Here is a 21,379-nt window from a genome sequence, read left to right on the forward strand (position 1 = left end):
GGATGTAAGCTGTGCTACATTTCACTGATTTAAAGACTGTTATTATAACTGACCTATTAAAGTTTTCTGGTGGAGCAGACCTACACAGTGACAACACAGAGCCTTGACTCTCACCACACCACAACGTAGTCAGTACAATGGACAGTATTGAATACTGGGTAGATGTTCTTACTGTGTAATTGCCTGTGTCTGGTGATTTGTGGTTTGTTCTGTGTGAAGGTTCAGACTGAGATTTACTGAGTTTGAATGAGATGAAGTGTCTGCATTTTGTGGTGTGTGCCTACTCCCGTGCTGCTTGGCCAGGTGTGTGTGTGTAGGTGGGCATGTGTGTGTTTGATACTGTGTGTGTGAGGTGATCTGGCAGTGCTATTGTTGGCTGGCTGTGAGAGATCACCTGGTAGTGGACTGGCAGGCTGCTGGTGTTTTGGGTTAGAGGAGAGGCATCTGAGGCCTTCTCATAGGTCGAAAGCTGTCACAGAGAATTACTTGACAGAAACACAGAAACAGAGCATCAATTGTCTTTGCTTCTTTAAAAAGTTAATGATGATTATTTCCTACCACTTTTGAAACAGAGATAAAAGGTGTACATTTTGGTGTGTATGTGTGTGTGTCAGGTGCCACTATGCTTTGATAGAGGGGGTAAAAACTGTTGGTTGAGACTCGGTATCAATCTACTGTACATACAGTTGTGGTTAATGATTACTGGAACCTTTTAGTGTGTCAGATAATGAAGGCAGTGTGTTAGCCATGCTGGGTTCACCCACCTGGGAATAACAGCAACAGCTCACCATGTCCTTTATCAATGGATGATTAGCAGCTCAAGGTACAACAATAGAGGGCCCTTGGATGCACATGAGGTCTACCACATAATGTGTTTGGCTACCTCGTAGTTCCACTAATACAGACCTAATCTTCTGCACCAGCCATTCAGTGCAATCGGGAGGAAGTTTCTAGACTTCAATTTAGACATGATTGTAACTTGAACTTTTGTCTATCGTTTTTCACACATTCATGTCTGTAGGTTTGCACAACAATTCAGGTTACTGCTGCACATTATGTAAGAAAGAATCCATGGCCATAAATCCCTAGAATCTGTGAGAAATGCTTATGATGCCACGAGAGTTTTAGTCAGTCAGTTTGACGTTTACATTAATGTGTCATTAGTGTGCTAGATTTGTTCAGAGGAATGTGGCTCAGGCAGCTCTGCTGTGTACTGTAACGTTGCTCTGTTCCGATGCTCAGACACCCACAGTCCCCCACCATGAAGGCCTGACAGGGATTCACATTCTAGAATGTACAGTACATCAAGGTTCCTTTTGCCTTGTCATGTGTCTACTTCATCGTTCTGGAATGATATCATGACGGTTGAATATTTCTAATATTTTCACCTATCATTATTTCAAAGGATACAGTACATTTTCCCACCTCTAAAATGTATTTTTCCCATGCTTGATTGATTGTCTTTGAATAATCTTGAGATGCTTTGTGTGTAGGCTACTCATACAAGCCTATTGTACATGAATATGTCCTGGAAGTTGGTATGGTAATTAAAATGGCAGAGTTAAAGATATAAATAAAAATATTAATGACATTTGGCAGAAGCTTTTATCCAACTTACGTGCATACACTTTACGCATGGGTGGTTCCAGACGGAATCAAACTCACAACTCTTGGCGAAGCGCCATGCTCTACCAACTGATCTACACAGGACCAAGTTCTATGTTGGAAAAAGCAGAGTTCTAAGCACTGTGGCCTCAGATGGTCTTTGATCAAAGCTGTTCCATGAAGTCATTCGTTTTTAAAAAAGGCCATTCAGATCAGTCCTGTTCTGATTCTATAAGAGGATTTGAACCTGCTCGTCTACTTCAGATCAGTCCTGTTCTGATTCTATAAGAGGATTAGAACCTGCTCGTCCACTTCAGATCAGTCCTGTTCTGATTCTATAAGAGGATGCGAACCTGCTCGTCCACTTCAGATCAGTCCTGTTCTGATTCTATAAGAGGATTAGAACCTGCTCGTCTACTTCAGATCAGATATGTCTTGTTCTGATTCTATAAGAGGATTAGAACCTGCTCGTCCACTTCAGATCAGTCCTGTTCTGATTCTATAAGAGGATTAGAACCTGCTCGTCCACTTCAGATCAGATATGTATTGTTCTGATTCTATAAGAGGATTAGAACCTGCTCGTCCACTTCAGATCAGTCCTGTTCTGATTCTATAAGAGGATTAGAACCTGCTCGTCCACTTCAGATCAGTCCTGTTCTGATTCTATAAGAGGATTAGAACCTGCTCGTCCACTTCAGGTCAGTCCTGTTCTGATTCTATAAGAGGATTAGAACCTGCTCGTCCACTTCAGATCAGTCCTGTTGTGATTCTATAAGAGGATTAGAACCTGCTCGTCCACTTCAGATCAGTCCTGTTCTGATTCTATAAGAGGATTAGAACCTGCTCGTCCACTTCAGATCAGTCCTGTTCTGATTCTATAAGAGGATTAGAACCTGCTCGTCTACTTCAGATCAGATATGTCTTGTTCTGATTCTATAAGAGGATTAGAACCTGCTCGTCCACTTCAGATCAGTCCTGTTCTGATTCTATAAGAGGATTAGAACCTCCTCGTCCACTTCAGATCAGTCCTGTTCTGATTCAATAAGAGGATTAGAACCTGCTCGTCCACTTCAGATCAGATATGTCTTGTTCTGATTCTATAAGAGGATTAGAACCTGCTCGTCCACTTCAGATCAGTCCTGTTCTGATTCTATAAGAGGATTAGAACCTGCTCGTCCACTTCAGATCAGATATGTCTTGTTCTGATTCTATAAGAGGATTAGAACCTGCTCGTCCACTTCAGATCAGTCCTGTTCTGATTCTATAAGAGGATTAGAACCTGCTCGTCCACTTCAGATCAGTCTTGTTCTGATTCTATAAGAGGATTAGAACCTGCTCGTCCACTTCAGATCAGTCCTGTTCTGATTCTATAAGAGGATTAGAACCTGCTCGTCCACTTCAGATCAGTCCTGTTGTGATTCTATAAGAGGATTAGAACCTGCTCGTCCACTTCAGATCAGTCCTGTTCTGATTCTATAAGAGGATTAGAACCTGCTCGTCCACTTCAGATCAGATATGTATTGTTCTGATTCTATAAGAGGATTAGAACCTGCTCGTCCACTTCAGATCAGTCCTGTTCTGATTCTATAAGAGGATTAGAACCTGCTCGTCCACTTCAGATCAGTCCTGTTCTGATTCTATAAGAGGATTAGAACCTGCTCGTCCACTTCAGATCAGTCCTGTTCTGATTCTGTAAGAGGATTAGAGCCTGCTCGTCCACTTCAGATCAGTCCTGTTCTGATTCTATAAGAGGATTAGAACCTGCTCGTCCACTTCAGATCAGTCCTGTTCTGATTCTATAAGAGGATTAGAACCTGCTCGTCCACTTCAGATCAGTCCTGTTCTGATTCTATAAGAGGATTAGAACCTGCTCGTCTACTTCAGATCAGATATGTCTTGTTCTGATTCTATAAGAGGATTAGAACCTGCTTGTCCACTTCAGATCAGTCCTGTTCTGATTCTATAAGAGGATTAGAACCTGCTCGTCCACTTCAGATCAGTCCTGTTCTGATTCTATAAGAGGATTAGAACCTGCTCGTCCACTTCAGATCAGATATGTCTTGTTCTGATTCTATAAGAGGATTAGAACCTGCTCGTCCACTTCAGATCAGTCCTGTTCTGATTCTATAAGAGGATTAGAACCTGCTCGTCCACTTCAGATCAGATATGTCTTGTTCTGATTCTATAAGAGGATTAGAACCTGCTCGTCCACTTCAGATCAGTCCTGTTCTGATTCTATAAGAGGATTAGAACCTGCTCGTCCACTTCAGATCAGTCCTGTTCTGATTCTATAAGAGGATTAGAACCTGATCGTCCACTTCAGATCAGTCCTGTTCTGATTCTATAAGAGGATTAGAACCTGCTCGTCCACTTCAGATCAGTCCTGTTCTGATTCTATAAGAGGATTAGAACCTGCTCGTCCACTTCAGATCAGATATGTCTTGTTCTGATTCTATAAGAGGATTAGAACCTGCTCGTCCACTTCAGATCAGTCCTGTTCTGATTCTATAAGAGGATTAGAACCTGCTCGTCCACTTCAGATCAGTCCTGTTCTGATTCTATAAGAGGATTAGAACCTGCTCGTCCACTTCAGATCATCTACACACTTCAAAGGGCTCAGTAGAACACAGTTCCACCAGTTGTTCTTGTACATTATTCAAAGACCGTAGAAATTAGACTAGGCGGAAGTGTGCTTGTGTGTGTGTGTGTGTATGTGTGTGTGTGTGTGTGTGTGTGTGTGTGTGTTTGTGTGTGTGTGTGTGTGTAGTGTGTGTGTGTAGTGTGTGTGCGTGCGTGTTTGTGTGTGTGTGAGTGTGCGTGTGTGTGTGTAGTGTGTGTGTGTGTGTAGTGTGTGTGTAGTGTGTGTGTGTAGTGTGCGTGTGCGTGTGCGTGTGTGTGTGTCGTGTGCGTGTGCGTGTGTGTGTGTGTGTGTAGTGTGTGTAGTTGAGTCTTGCCAGCATATCAGATGCCGCTTCTGTTTTTCGTATCATTCTTGTTTTGAGGCTACTTGGCTACTTCATGTATTCAGGCCAACTGCTGTTGAGCTTTACACTTGTTGTTGTTGTTGCTGCAGTAGGCTAGATCAGGGCTGGCTTCCTACTGTAGACGTCACCTGTGTGTGTGCTTGTGATCCCTCAGGAGGGAGATGGTTCCTGGTCTCCTAGAAACTATGGATGGGTTGGTGTGACCTTGCTGTTGTTGTTTTCATCACCATCATGAGAGCATGGTGAAGATTCAAGCCATGTTAGTTAGATGGTATGTTGGTTAAGGGCTTTGTTTTGCCTCCCCAAAATAGTCTAAATGAGGAAGGCTGCCACAGAAAAACAATCTTCATTCAGCATTTACCCTCAAGCTTCTACTTGGGTGTAAATTAACAACTTCTACGCCCAAGCCATAAGACTGCTAAATAGTTAGTTAAATAGTTAACATAATATCTTCTACCCCAAGCCATAAGACTGCTAAGCCATATCTGCATTGACTCATCACATATGCTGTTACTGTCTATTATCTATCCTGTTGCCTAGTCACTTTACCCCTACCTACATGTACATATCTACCTCAATTACCTTGTACCCCTGCACATTGACTTTGTACTGGTAACCAAGTTATCATTACTCATTGTGTATTTATTCCTCTTGTTATTCTTTTTCTATTGTTTTTCTCTCTGCATTGTTGGTCAGGGCCTATAAGTAGCATTTCACTGTTAGTCTCCACCTGTTGTTTACCAAGCATGTAACAAATAACATGTGATTTGATTAGATCTTCAGTAGGAAGTGACCATTTTTGGGGGCTTCAGTCCCCACCATCATCGTTTTCCACAATGATCCCGTTTTGTCTAAAACCCTCGCACCTTCCAGGGAGTGGAGGTGAGTTCACCGGTAATAATTCAGTGTCACTCGATCCGACTGTGTCACAGCGGAACAGCTTAATGATGTGGCAGGCCTGGAAGGCTGGAGCAGAGCAAAGGCCATGGATCAACGCTGAGACGTCAGTCTGCCACCCTTTCACACACACAAACACACACTCTCTCTCTCCCTCTCTCACACACACACTCTCTCTCTCTCACACACACACACACACTTACACACACACACGCACACAACCACACAACTCTCTCTCTGCCTCTCTCTCTCTCTCACGCACGCACGCATGCACGCACACACACACACACACACACACACACACACACACACACACACACACACACACACACACACACACACACACACACACACACACAATAGGAGCCAGTCTGCCACCCTACCCTCTCACTGTCTTCTGTCCCTCAGACCTTAATAAGTACACAGTGTCTGAACACCTTGTGAATCTGGTCTTATCAAACTAAATGAGAAAGAAGGGTTATCTTGTTCTTATCAGTTGCAGGTCAATACACTGGTTTTCTACCTCTCAAGCACTCCTTCATATTGCCTTCCTCTTCCTTGTTCCCATTCAATAGATTTAGTGTTGGGTGGTTATGCTGAAGTGGTTAGTGTCTATCTTACTGTTGATAACATACACTACATTACCAAAAATACAGTACCAGTCAAAAGTTTTAAAGTTTTAAAACTATTTTCTACATTGTAGAATAATAGTGAAGACATCAAAACTATTGAAATAACACATATGGAATCATGTAGTAACCAAATAAGTTTGCCTTGATGACAGCTTTGCACACTCTTGGCATTCTCTCAGCCAGCTTCATGAGTTAGTCACCTGGAATGCATTTCAATTAACAGGTGTGCCTTGTTAAAAGTTAATTTGTGTAATTTCTTTCCTTCTTAATGGTTTGAACCAGTCAGTTGTGTTGTGACAAGGTAGGGGTGGTATACAGAAGATAGCCATATTTGGTAAAAGACCAAGTCCATATTATGGCAAGAACAGCTCAAATAAGCAAAGTGAAATGACAATCCATCATTACTTTAAGACATGAAGGCCAGTCAATACGGAACATTTCAAGAACTTTGACATTTTCTTCAAGTGCAGTCGCAGAAAGCCTCAAACGCCTTAAAGGACTGTCACAGGAAATGAAGACATAGAGTTACCTCTGCTGCAGAGGATACGTTCATTAGAGTTACCAGCCTCAGAAATTTCAGCCCAAATAAATGCTTCAAAACGGGCCATTCTACTGCCAATGTTTGCCTATAGCAATTGCATGGCTGTGTGCTTGATTTTATACACCTGTCATCAACGGGTGTGTCTGAAATAGCCCAATGCACTAATTTGAAGGGGTGTCCACATACTTTTGTGTATATATTGTGTAAGTGGATAAGATATCAGATTTTGATTTGATGACTAACGTCTGTGTTTTGTTTTGTTTTCCGCTGTCATTTGTGCTTGGGGTATTTCCCATTTTATGGTGGAGTTCATTGTGATTCCTCCTTCAGACAGATTATTACTCAAGGAAAACAGCCATGCAAAAACAGCCATTCGGAAATATTAAAGTGTGGTTGCCTTGGTGTTCTTATTGGTCCATGACATTTTTATTGTTCATGGGTCATTTTCCTTGGTTCAATAGCCTGTATCTGGCGGTCAGTGAGCAGTGAAATAGCTCTGACCTTATAGCCAGCCAGGCCTATGTTGTTGTTCTTCATAATGATGTGTGTTCTGTGGGAAAGTATTGTCAAAGATCACCAAAGCTCTGTGTATAACTCCTAGCCAGATTAGGGCTGGTCTCTGTGACATGTTGATGTCCCTCTGTCCGTCCTCAACTTTTCCACTGACTATGCAGCCGTGTGATTGGGCGTCTTTCATGTGGGTATCAGGTTACAGCTGTAATTTGTATCCCACCCTTCTCGTCTTCAGAGAGAGGCCTCCACCTCCACCGATACTAATTATGGAAGGAAACAAAATCCTCCACGTGAAGGAGGGCGAGAGAGCGAGGAAGGAGGGAGAGAGAGGAGAGAGAGAGTGTGATAAAAAGAGCAAGATGGGTAGAGTGAGAGAGGGGTGAGAAAGTGAGAGATGGAGAAAGTGTGAGGGTGAAAGACAGAAGAATCAATCAACAGAGATTTGTCAAGAGAGGGGGAGAGTTAAGGATGAAGAAGAGAGAAAGCAAGGGATAACTTGTCTTTGTGTTATAGCTGAAGAGGCAGTTTGTTCTGCTGGGTGAAATATGGGTGGAGGAGTGGAGCATTCCCACAGTCACAAAGATGGAGGAGGGTGTATCTCTCTCTCCCTCTCTCTCTCTACCTCTCTCTCTCACTCTCTCTATTCCTCTCTTCCTCCATAATTAGCTCTGAAGGACCTCTCAGAATCGAGGAAATGGAGGAAACGTCTGAAAACGAGTGAAAATAATCAAAAGGCTTTAGCGTGAGGAAGAGTAGAAAAGAACCTTTCAGACACACATTTTCTCAACAAGCAAGAGAAAGTGTTTAATCCTTTTGCTTGAATTCTCCAGCGTTGCATTATTATGGCTGTTCAGCGAGGGGAGGTAGTAGTAAGTAGGTTATGAATGGTGGCCTTGAAGAACAGTCACAGGAATGTGTTGATTGGATGTGTTGAATGTGTTGTCCATCTTCTTCTCCTTTACTTTGTTCTTCTCTCTTGTTAGAAAACCAATGAATGATTTCACACAGTTAAACCCGGTTTCCCTCTCTCTCTCTCTCTAGGGCCAGGTGGAGGTCCGTGCTGTGTTACAGGTTCCAGATCTGGACAGGGAACCAGAACAGACAGAGTTCTATGTGGTTCTAGAAGGTTCCAGACTAGCTCATGTTGCTGTAGTTAAGAGAGCGGAGGATGGAGAGTCTCTTTGCTTCACAGTTCCTGGTGAGTCCCACCATTTATAGTGTCCACTGGTCCCAGATCAGTCTAACTGTCTCACACAGAGCTACTGACTGATGTTAGAACAGAACCCTTAGGGTCACTAACTTCCAGTTATCATTAGTTCCTCTTTTGCTCTTTTAAGTTCAGGTCAACATAACAGAGATTGTAATAAATCAGTAGATAGCAGCAGTTTGCCTAACCTAATTAAGACCATCCATGTTGCTGTGTCACAAGCTTCAATAGAAATCATGTTTGGGAGCAGAAAACTGTTATTGCTGCACAGTGTCCATATTAGGAGTGTGTCAATGTCAGAAGGATTTGTGTCAGTCTCATCGGGAGTTAGCACTTATTGTCATATTTGATCCTCAGTCATCTGTTCGTCTCCTCTCCCCCACAGGTCACGACCTCCAAGAGACCGCCTCTGTCACAGTGTATCGTCACACAGAGGACGGAGCCAAGCCTTGTGGAGGCGGGGCCTCCCTGAGGTACGTCTGTGATTTGCCACAGGAAGTGGCCGAGTACCTGCTAGCCAACAGCGACTCTTTGAGTCCCCAGAGCCACCTGGAGGTTCTGAGGAGGGTCTCAGCAGCTCCAGGGGAGGTGGACATGGAGGGTGTCATGAGCGCCGGTCCAGGAAAGGAGCACTCTCTGGGGCAGACAGACCAGGAGGAGGAGGGGGTTAGAGGTGGGAGACCCAGACCTGATCCACAGATAGAGTGTCATCTCAGGGAGATGGATGAGAGGATAACCCAGGCCGTGGCTAACCTGAACTACCCTCTGGAGTGGAGCTGCAAGGCCAGCCAACCTAGAGAAGGTAACCAACCATACTACTTGGGCTTTGGGCTACACTAGCCCTATGACTAGTGTAGTGGGGTACGTGAGTTGTGGTTGGTAGGGAATCTGACCCATAAACCGCTTGTTTTGGAGCAGTTTCAGCAAGTGTACTGTACTAGCTTTCCCAGATGTACACATTTCTACTTAGCCTATAGATCTATGTCATATAGATTACAATTAGTAACAGGCAAGGAAGATATGACCCGAGACAGTTATCCATGATCAGAAAGAAAAATCATCAATGTGTTATTTTCTACAATTGAAACAACGATTGATGATAGTTACTGTGTAGGCTTACCTAGCCCGTGCCGGATGTTCCGGTTTTCAGGGGAAATGGGAAGTGAGCCTGTGCTTTTTCGTCTTCTCGTCAAGACCAGTTTTTGGGGATCTAGTTTATTTTACGCCTGCTATGTTAGGTTAACAGACACTTTAAAGGAAACCTATTCAGATGATTTACAATACTTTACAGTCATTACATTTCAGGTTTTTTTCTGGGTCAAAAAGGGGCTTAGGTGGTGGGTGGCAGGGGGCATGGCAATGGGTGCTACGAAATGGCCCCCATCTTGGCGGTGTAGAGAAATGTTTGCATTATTAAGCCAATTTCCTATCAAGGCACAAGGCGAGACCCAGATGCAGACACAGGAGGCAGATGGTTGGAGTCTTACAATGTTTAATCATCCAAAGGGGTAGTCAAGAGAATGGTCGTGGACAGTCAAAAAGGTCAAAACCAGATCACAGTCCAGGAGGTACAGAGTGACAGTCAGGCGCGTGGTCAAGGCAGGCAGAATGGTCAGGCAGGTGGGTACAGAGTCCAGAAACAGGCAAGGGCCAAAACCGGGAGGACTAGAAAAAGGAGAATAGCAAAAAGGAGTACGGGAAAAATACGCTGGTTGACTTGACTAAACATACAAGACGAACTGGCACAGAGAGACAGGAAACACAGGGATAAATACACCGGGGGGAAAAAACGACACCTGGAGGGGGTGGAGTCAATCACAGGAACAGGTGAAATAGATCAGGGCATGACATTTCCTGCAATTCTACAATTCTGAGAGAAAATGTTGGTTTTACATTTAATTCCTTTCAATTCTATGCATTTCACCATGGCTAATGCGGTGTATTTTTGCTTAAATAACAAAATCAATACTGCTATATTAATTGTTTGGAGAATGTTCAATTCTCCCTGACTGTCTAGATTTTATTTTGGTTATTGTTAGTTGTCAAAGATTATATTATAACAAAAATATGCCACTATCTTTTTCTACATACTTTATATCTGGCTTTAGTCATTTACGTTTATACAAAGTGTTATTCCATCCCAAAATGTACATAATGTATATACATACATATATATAAACTTTACCCGGCCCGCCCAAGGATCTCAATGACAGAAAAATCCCTGCATTTCAGAGAGTGACATGTACTGTATTCTGTCGGTAGCTAATGTGAAGCAATGGAATGTGTAGATATGAGGTAAACCGATGCTGGCACTAAGACCACACTCAACGAGCTGTATAAGGCCATAAGCCAACAAGAAAATACTCATCCAAAAACAGCGCTCCTAGTGGCTGTTGATTTTAATGCAGGAAAACTTAAATCTGTTTGACCTAGTTTCTACCAGCATGTCACCTGCGCAACTAGAGAGAAAACAATTCTCAATCACCTTTACTCCACACACAGAAACACATACAAAGCTCTCCCTTGCCTCCATTTGGCAAATCTAACCATAACTTTATCCTCCTGATTACTGCTTACAAGAAAAAACTCAAACAGGGCATACCAGTGACTAAGCTACAGGACTGTTTTGCTAGCAAAGACTGGAATATGTTTCGGGATTCATCCGATGGCATTGAGGAGTTTACCACATCAGTCACTGGCTTCATTAGCAAGTGCATCGACAGTGACCATACGTATATATCTCAAACAGAAGCCATGGATCTGCCCTGCCTTTCTAAAGTTTCTGAAAGCCAAGTTAATAAACAGATCACTGACCATTTCGAATCCCACCGTACCTTCTCCGCTGTGCAATACGGTTTCCGAGCTGGTCACGGGTGCACCTCAGCCACGCTCAAGGTACTAAACAATATCATGACTGCCATCGATAAAAGACAGTACTGTGCAGCCGTCTTCATCGACCTGGCCAAGGCTTTCGACTCTGTCAATCACCGTATTCTTATCGGCAGACTCAATAGCCTTGGTTTCTCAAATGACTGCCTCACCTGGTTCACCAACTACTTCGCAGACAGAGTTCAGTGTGTAAAATCGGAGGGCCTGTTGTCCAGACCTCTGGCAGTCTCTATGGGGGTACCACAGGGATCAATTCTCGGGCCGACTCTTTTCTCTGTATAGATCAACTATGTCGCTCTTGCTGCGGGTGATTCCCTGATCCACCTCTACGCAGACAACACCATTCCGTATACATCTGGCCCTTCTTTGGACACTGTTAACTAACATTCAAACTTAAACACTAGCAAAACCAAATGCATGCTTTTCAACAGTTTGCTGCCCGCACCCGCCCGCCCGACTAGCATCACTACTCTGGATAGTTCTGACCTAGAATACGTGGACAACTACAAATACCTAGGTGTCTGGCTAGACTGTAAACTCTCCTTCCAGACTCATATCAAACATCTCCAATCCAAAATCAAATCTAGAATTGGCTTTCTATTTCGCAACAAAGCCTCCTTCACTCACGCCGCCAAACTTACCCTAGTAAAACTGACTATGCTTCCGATCCTCGACTTCGGCGATGTCATCTACAAAATAGCTTCCAATACTCTACTCAGCAAATTGCATGCAGTCTATCGATCACAGTGCCATCCGTTTTGTTACCAAAGCACCTTATACCACCCACCACTGCGACCTGTATGCTCTAGTCGGCTGGCCCTAGCTACATATTTATCGCCAGACCCACTGGCTCCAGGTCATCTATAAGTCTATGCTAGGTAAAGCTCCGCCTTACCTCAGATCACTGGTCACGATAACAACACCCACCCGTAGCACGCGCTCCAGCAGGTATATCTCACTGGTCATCCCCAAAGCCAACACCTCCTTTGGCCGCCTTTCCTTCCAGTTCTCTGCTGCCAGTGACTGGAATGATTGTAAAAATTGCTGAAGCTGGAGACTTACATTTCCCTCACTAACTTTAAACATCAGCAATCCGAGCAGCTAATCGATCGCTGCAGCTGTACATAGCCCATCTGTAAATAGCCCACCCACCCAATCTACCTACCTCATCCCCATATTGTTTTTATTTACTTTGCTGCTCTTTTGCACACCAGTATCACTACTTACACACCATCATCTGCTCATCATCATCTGCTCATCTATCATTCCAGTGTTAATCTGCTAAATTGTTATTACTTTGCTACTGTGGCCTATTTATTGCCTTACCTCCTCATGCCATTTGCACACACTGTATATAGACTTTCTTTTTTTTCTATTGCATTATTGACTGTACTTTTGTTTATTCCATGTGTAACTCTGTGTTGTTGTTTATGTCGCACTGCTTTGCTTTATCTTGGCTAGGTCGCAGTTGTAAATTAGAACTTGTTCTCAACTAGCTTACCTGGTTAAATAAAGGTGAAATAAATAAAAACGAAAAAAATATATTATTTTGTGGTGCCCGAATTTTCTAGTTAGTTACATTTACTTGATTAACTTAATTAGGTAATATTAATTACAGAGAAATTATTTTATAGAATAGCATGTCATATCACTTACACTGTTATAGAAAAGACATGACAACACTGATCTAAAGGCTAGAGCTGCTGCTTTCAAGGAGCGGGACACTAACCCGGGCACTTCTAAGAAATCCTGCAAATTGTATTTGTCACATGCGCCGAATACAACAGGTGTTGTACAGTGAAATGGTTACTTACAAGCCCTTAACCAACAGTGCAGTTCATGAAATAGAGTATATTTTTTTAATAACACAATAACAATAACGAGGCTATATACAAGGGGAACCGGTACCGAGTCAATGTGCGGGGGTACAGGTTAGTCGCATCTTCCGATACTTCAACCTTGACGTCCACTGCTATGTCGATGACACCCAGATCTACCTCAGCACCAAATCTCTCCTCAACCACCTCTGACCCACATTGAAGCCTGCCTCTGCAATGAAAACATGGATGCAACAAAACGTTGTCAAGCTCAACAGTGATAAAACGGAACTCCTCCTCATAGGCAACATATCCACCCTCACTAAAGACGACACCACTGTCTCTCCCTCCCCCCAACACACACAACCTTGGTGTCATCCTGCACACCACCCTCTCCTTTGACCACCACATAAGACCGACTGTCAAATCCTCATTCTTCCACCACCGCAACATTGTCGCCCCCCTCCCCTTACCCTACCCCACCCCACCCCTTACCCTAAACCGGCTTCGTATCCAAACCCCGTACATTATACTGATACATCACACTCTTTCCCTTCTTTGAGCCCACCCCTCCCTTTGTTCATGTTTTTTTACTCTTATGTTGTTTTGTTTTCACTCCTGTTTTTTTTGTTTCATTTCTACGTTGTAAAGCGACTTTGGGTCCTTGAAAAGCACTAAATAATTCCCATGTATTATTATTATTATTATTATTACCACTATGGCTAAATTCAAACTATGCCCTCTTGGACACAAAAGTAAATATCAAGTCTATTTCAATGTATCAAGCTAGTGAAAGCATAAGAACATTAGTCTATATCATACTGAGAAGGCAAGGGTGAAGATGGGGATAGAGAAAGGTATCCACTCTCTACAGTGTGCATACAGACCAAGTTCACCCACAGCTTCTTACATAAGAGTGACGATTGTGTTTGGTAAATCGTGCCGTTGAATGCTTACCCGTCTCTTCGGAAAGGTCACGTATTGTCTGTGTGCCTGAGTGTCAGTCTACATTAGGGGACAGGAATCTCAGTTGGCTCTGTCGCTCTCCTCCCTGTCTTTCTCTCTCTCTCTCTCTCTGTCTCTCTCTGTCTCTCTCTCTGTTTCTCTCTCTCTCTCTCTCTCTCTCTCTCTCTCTCTCTCTCTCTCTCTCTCTCTCTCTCTCTCTCTCTCTCATTCCTCTCACACTCTCTCAGAGCTTCAAGCTCCTCAGTGTCCACAATTACTAAGGAATTATCATGGTCCACACATGATAGAAGGCAAGACAACGTCTCTTCCCACTCAGGACGGTGAATAGAGTCGGCATGGGCCCTCAGATCCTCAAAAAGTTCTACAGCTACACCATTGAGAGCATCTTGACTGGCTGCAACACCGCTTGGTATGGCAACTACAGAGGGTAGTGCGTACTGCTCAGTACATCACTGGGGCTAAGCTCCCTGCCATCCAAGACATCTATACCAGGTGGTGTCAGAGTAAGGCCCTAAAAATGGTCAAAGACTCCAGCCACCCAAGTCATAGAGCGTTCTACCCTTTTTGCATAAACTAATTTGACTCATCACATACGCTGCTGCTACTGTTTATTATCTGTACACATCTACCTCAATTATGTACACAACTACCTCAATGATGTACACATCTACCTCATATTTACACATCTACCTCAATTACCTCATACCCCTGCACATCGACTCTGTACTGGTACCCTGAATATATAGCCAAGTTATCGTTAATCATTTTTCTCATACTTTTTTTTCTCTCTGCATAGTTTTGATTTGATTATCTAAAAACAGAATTTGAAAAGCTTATGCAAATTTGACATACAGTACATCTGATGCCTTTTAGAATTGTTTTATAAATTAGTTACTGTACATCATTCACCCCCCAAAATTTGTTGACTGAACTTTGACCTGCACTGTACACTACATGACCAAAAGTATGTGGACAGCTGTTTGTCGAACATCTCATTCTCTCCACTAGATGTTGGAACATTGCTGCAGGGACTTGCTTCCATTAAGCCACAAGAGCATTAGTGAGGTTGGGCACCACTGATGTTGGGCGATTAGGCTTGGCTCACGGTCGGTGTTCCAAAGGTGTTCGATGGGGTTGAGGTCAGAGCTCTGTCCAGGCCAGTCAAGTTATTCCACATTGATCTCGACAAACCATTTCTGTATGGACCTCGCTTTGTGCACAGGGGCATTGTCATACCTTAACAGGAAAGGGCCTTCCCCAAACTTTTGCCACAAAGTTGGAAGCACAGAATTGTCTAGAACGTGATTGTATGCTGTACCGTTAAGATTTCCCCTCACTGGAACTAAGGGGTCTAGCCCAAACCATGAAAAACAGCCACCGACCATTATTCCTCCAACACTTTACAGTTGGCAATATGCATTGGGGTAGGTAGCGTTCTTCTGGCATCCGCCAAACCCAGATTTGTCCGTCAGACTGCCAGATGGTGAATCGTAATTCATCACTCCAGAGAACGCAATTCCACTGCTCCAGAGTCTGATGGTGTCGGGCTTTACACCACTCCAGCTGACGCTTGGTATTGCGCATGGTGATCTAAGGCTTGTGTGTGTCTACTCTGCCGTGGAAACCCATTTCATGAAGCTCCTTTTGAACAGTTCTTGTGCCTACAGTTCCTAGTCCAGTAATTGGGTCATGGTTACATGGTACATCGTCAAACATTTGTGGTACAGTAGTGGTAAGTAACCTTGGCAACGAAGAAGACAGATATGGCGAGAAAGTTCAAGTGTAGGACAGCAATTCAGAATGAAGAGATATAAAGCTATTTCCATAGCAAATCTACCCTTCTTTCTTAGTCCTACAGGAAAGAATAGAGGCTTGACTGACTATTCCCTCTCTTTTTAAAACCAAGTCATTCAGTGTGACAAAGTGACTCTCTTTTTAAAACCAAGTCATTCAGTGTGATTAAGTGACTCTCTTTTTAAAACCAAGTCATTCAGCGTGATTCAGTGTGACAAAGGGACTCTCTTTTTAAAACCAAGTCATTCAGTGTGACAAAGTGACTCTCTTTTTAAAACCAAGTCATTCAGTGTGACAAAGGGGAATAGGAAGGATGTGTGCTCTGCCCTGCAGGCAGCTTGTCCCTCCAACACACTGGCTTTATTAAAACACACTGAGCAGGTTTAGAGGGTTACCTTGAGCTTGTGTGTGTGGTGTGTGTCTGGTCTCTGCTCGCTTCTGTCAATGGCATTATCAGTGTGGGAACCCTAGCACTGTCACTGTCAATGTCTCAACTCTTCATATGAGGAAGAGTCACTGATGTTGCGTCCCAAATGACACCATATTTCCTATTTAGTACACTAGTTTTGACCAGGACCCATAGAGTTCTTGTTAAAAGGAGTGCACTATATAGTATAGTGAACAGGGTTCCATTTGGTACGCAACCTGAATAAAACGGGAGAATTTCCCAAATGCCTCATAGCTAGCGTGGTACTTTATTTTTCTCACGACCCAGCCCTAAGCTAAAAGTCAGTTAGGAATACTCCTCAATGCACAGGAGAAAGTGAAAATGCTTACGAGTTGTTATAATAACTAACACCTGTGTGAAGTACCTGACCTGCCTTGTTGGTATGCATTCTCCATATAAAGTCTAGACTTCACACAGCGTGACACGCAACATGACACCCACCTGGATTGTGTGTTAGCTAGAGTAGGTCTAAATACGGGACCATCTATGTGCTAGGTACAGTATATAGCATTGATATGTGCTAGCTTAGCTGTATACAATATACTGTGTGTGTGCAGTCATAGTGTATTCGCTTACATTCATGTCAGCGTTCACACCTGACCTGGAGCCATAATAAGTGTGTTTAGGTCTAGAGAGCAGATGTGTAGTATGTAATGTATACAGTACGTTTGGACGGTGAGGATATCGTATGAAGGATAACAGGTTTAGGGATGTATAGCAGAGATGTTAGAGGCTACAATGTTCTTGTATGGAGGGCTTGTCACCTCTGTCTGTCTTCATCTATTTTAAGGAACACAGCGTTTAGTTTAGTTTATTAGGATCTCCATTAGCAACTGCACATGCAGATGCTACTCTTCCTGGGTTCCACATAAAACGTACAATACATGACAAAGAACAGAACAGTAATAGACAAGAACAACATAAGATATTACATTAAATTCGAAATAAAAACTATAAATAAAATAAGAAGTATATATAGAAATACACCAAGCAACAACAAAAATACTCTTTACACACTATTCATATATACAGCGCATTCCGAAAGTATTCAGACCCCTTGACTTTTTCCACATTTTGTTAAGTTACAGCCTAATTCTAAAATGGACGAAGTATTTTTATTTATTTATAAAAAATACAAAACTGAAATATCACATTTACCTAAGTATTCAGACCCTTTACTCAGTACTTTGTTGAAGCACCTTTGGCAGCGATTACAGCCTCGAGTCTTCTTGGGTATGACGCTACAAGCTTGGCACACCTGTATTTGAGGAGTTTCTCTCATTCTTCAGATCTTCTCAAGCTCTTTCAGGTTGGATGGGGAGCGTCGCTGCACAGCTATTTTGAGGTCTCTCAAGAGATGTTCGATCGGGTTCAGGTCCAGGTTCTGGCTGGGCCACTCAAGGACATTCAGAGACTTGTCCAGAAGCCACTCCTTCAATGTCTTGGCTGTGTGCTTAGGGTCGTTAACCTGTTGTAAGGTGAACCTTCGCCCCAGTCTGAAGTCCTGAGCGATCTGGAGTAGGTTGTCATTGATGGCCTCTCTGTGCTCCGTTCATCTTTCCCTTGATCCTGATTAGTCTCCCAGTCCCTGCAGCTGAAAAACATCCCCACAGCATGATGTTGCCACCACCATGCTTCACCGTAGGGATGGTGCCACATTTTTTCCAGACGTGATGCTTGGCATTCAGGCCAAAGACTTCAATCTTGGTTTCATCAGATCAGCGAATCTTGTTTCTCATGGTCTGAGAGTCTTTAGGTGCCTTTTAGCAAACTCCAAGCATGTTCTGACATGTACTGTCAACTGTGGGACCTTATATAGACAGTTGTGTGCCTTTCCAAATCATGTGCAATCAATTGAATTTACCACAGATGGACTCCAACCAAGTTGTAGAAACATCTCAAGGATGATCAAACAGGATGCACCTGAGCTCAATGTCGAGTCTCATAGCGAAGGGTCTGAGTACTTATGTAAATAAGTATTTCAGTTTTTTTATGTGTAATTCATTTGCAACAATTTATAAAAACCTGTTTTCATTTTGTCATTATGGGGTATTGTGTGTAGATTGATGAGGTGGAAAAAGGGTTTAATTCATTTTAGAATAAGGCTGTAACGTAACGAAATTAGGAAAAAGTCAAGGGGTCTGAATATTTTCAGAATGCACTGTACGTATTCATATTCTTATATACAGTACAGTTAAATTAGATCTTTAGAAAGAGGAAAGGTGCTGTGATACATTGTTTTTTAAAGCTAAAATTGCTTTTCTCCCGAGTAACCACCAGAGTATTCCATAATGACATGGCTCTATATATAACTGAGCGATATATAACTGAGCGAAACATTTGCTTTCAGTTTCTTCTTAACCCTCAACCATGAAAGACTATCATGCATGTCGTTGATGTTAGTTCTGTGGGAGCAGTTGAGAAAAAGGCGTGCTGCTTTGTTTTGAGACAGCTGTAGCTTTGCCAGGTCTTTCTTTGCTGCACCTGACAATATTACCCAACAGTAATCAAGATGGGACAAAACCAGAGCCTGATCAACTAGTATGGATCTTTGTGTCAAAAACATATTTTTATAACAGACATACCATCTTCACAACAACTTTGTCAATATGACTTGACCATGACAATTGATCATCCAATGTTACTCCTATGAGTTCAGCTTCTTCAACTTGATCAGTGTTCACACCCTTTATGCACAACTCCAGTTGAGGTTTAGGTCAAAGAGAATGCTTTGAACCAAATACAATGCATTTTGATTTCACATGTATTCAAGACCAGTTTATTGTTATTTATGGCTGTAGGTGCTGATGTGTAGAGTGTGCAATCATCAGCATACATAGTCATTTAAGCTTGTTGTAAGACAAGTGGCAAATCATTTGAACAAATAGAGAACAGTAACAGCATATCTGATTTTAGAGAAGCTTCCATTGAATACTCTCTTGAGTTCGATTGGATAGATAACTCTCCAACCATTTTTTATTTATTTAACTAGGGAAGTCAGTTAAAAACAAATTCTTGGCCTCCCGGGTGGCGCAGTGGTTAAGGGCGCTGTACTGCAGCGCCAACTGTGCCATCAGAGTCCCTGGGTTCGCGCCCAGGCTCTGTCGTAACCGGCCGCGACCGGGAGGTCCGTGGGGCGACGCACAATTGGCCTAGCGTCGCCCGGGTTAGGGAGGGCTTGGTCGGTAGGGGTGTCCTTGTCTCATCGCGCACCAGCGACTCCTGTGGCGGGCTGGGCGCAGTGTACGCTAACCAAGGTGGCCAGGTGCACGGTGTTTCCTCCGGCGCATTGGTGCGGCTGGCTTCCGGGTTGGATGTGCGCTGTGTTAAAGAAGCAGCGGCTTGGTTGGTTGTGTATCGGAGGACGCATGACTTTCAACCTTCGTCTCTCCCGAGCCCGTACGGGAGTTGTAGCGATGAGACAAGATAGTAGCTACTACAACAATTGGATACTACGAAATTGGGGAGAAAAAGGGGTATATAAAAAAAAAATTATAATAATAATAATTCTTATTTACAATGAAAGCCTACCCCGGATGATGCTGGGCCAATTGTGCGCCTGAAAGCCTACCCCGGATGATGCTGGGCCAATTGTGCGCCACCCACAGCCGGTTGTGATACAGCCTGGAATCGAACCAGGGTCTGTAGTGACGTCACTAGCACTGAGATACAGTGTCTTAGACCGCTGTGCCACTTAGGAGCCCATGTGATGGCAGGTGATGTAAAGTCATAAAAAGTGAGTTTTTTCAGTAACAAATTATGATCAATAACATCAACAACACTGCACTGAAATCTAACAATACAGCTCCAACTATTATGATGTTAGTATACATTTAATTTAGCCAATCATTCAGTCATCTGAGTCAGTGCAGATGAAGTTGAGTGGCCTTCCCTATATGCATGCTGAAAGTCAGTAGTTAACTAGCATTGTATTTGTTCAAACAATTTCCTCCGTCAGTTTACCAAGAACAGGCAGCAAGCAAATTGGTCGGCTGTTAGAGCCAACAATGGGTGCTTCATTATTTTTAGGTAGTGGAATTACTTTAGCTTCCTTCCAAGCCTGTGGACACACTCCTTTAGGCTTTGGTTAAAAACATAGCAAATAGGGATGGCAATACAGTCTGCTACCATTCTCAATAGTTTCCCATCTAGGTTGTCTATACCTGGTGGCATATCATTATTGATAACAATAGTTTCCCATCTAGGTTGTCTATACCTGGTGGCATATCATTATTGATAACAATAGTTTCCCATCTAGGTTGTCTATACCTGGTGGCATATCATTATTGATAACAATAGTTTCCCATCTAGGTTGTCTATACCTGGTGGCATATCATTATTGATAACAATAGTTTCCCATCTAGGTTGTCTATACCTGGTGGCATATCATTATTGATAACAATAGTTTCCCATCTAGGTTGTCTATACCTGGTGGCATATCATTATTGATAACAATAGTTTCCCATCTAGGTTGTCTATACCTGGTGGCATATCATTATTGATAACAATAGTTTCCCATCTAGGTTGTCTATACCTGGTGGCATATCATTATTGATAACAATAGTTTCCCATCTAGGTTGTCTATACCTGGTGGCATATCATTATTGATAACAATAGTTTCCCATCTAGGTTGTCTATACCTGGTGGCATATCATTATTGATAACAATAGTTTCCCATCTAGGTTGTCTATACCTGGTGGCATATCATTATTGATAACAATAGTTTCCCATCTAGGTTGTCTATACCTGGTGGCATATCATTATTGATAACAATAGTTTCCCATCTAGGTTGTCTATACCTGGTGGCATATCATTATTGATAACAATAGTTTCCCATCTAGGTTGTCTATACCTGGTGGCATATCATTATTGATAACAATAGTTTCCCATCTAGGTTGTCTATACCTGGTGGCATATCATTATTGATGGATAACAATTGTTTTCCCACCTCTTCCACACAAACTTGACCAAATTCAAAACAGCAATCCTTCTCTTTCATTATTAGACCTTCAATACACAAATATGATGGTTGACTGTTTAAAATTGTCATTTCACTCCTGAGTTTGTCCACTTTACCAGTGAAATA

At 42.8% G+C, this 21,379-nt stretch overlaps 1 protein-coding gene across 1 annotated transcript in view; it reads left to right on the plus strand.

Annotated features, from left to right (window-relative positions):
• LOC139408471 (rho guanine nucleotide exchange factor 28-like) overlaps positions 1–21,379 on the plus strand; it is a 109,784-nt gene that overhangs the window by 9,647 nt on the left and 78,758 nt on the right. Inside the window, exons 3-4 of the mRNA XM_071152406.1 lie at positions 8,214–8,370; positions 8,765–9,181. Coding sequence (XP_071008507.1) covers positions 8,214–8,370; positions 8,765–9,181 — 574 coding nt within the window. The remainder of the gene's footprint in view (positions 1–8,213; positions 8,371–8,764; positions 9,182–21,379) is intronic.

The sequence above is a fragment of the Oncorhynchus clarkii genome, chromosome 5 (assembly GCF_045791955.1).
Source record: "Oncorhynchus clarkii lewisi isolate Uvic-CL-2024 chromosome 5, UVic_Ocla_1.0, whole genome shotgun sequence".
Lineage (NCBI taxonomy): Eukaryota > Metazoa > Chordata > Actinopteri > Salmoniformes > Salmonidae > Oncorhynchus > Oncorhynchus clarkii.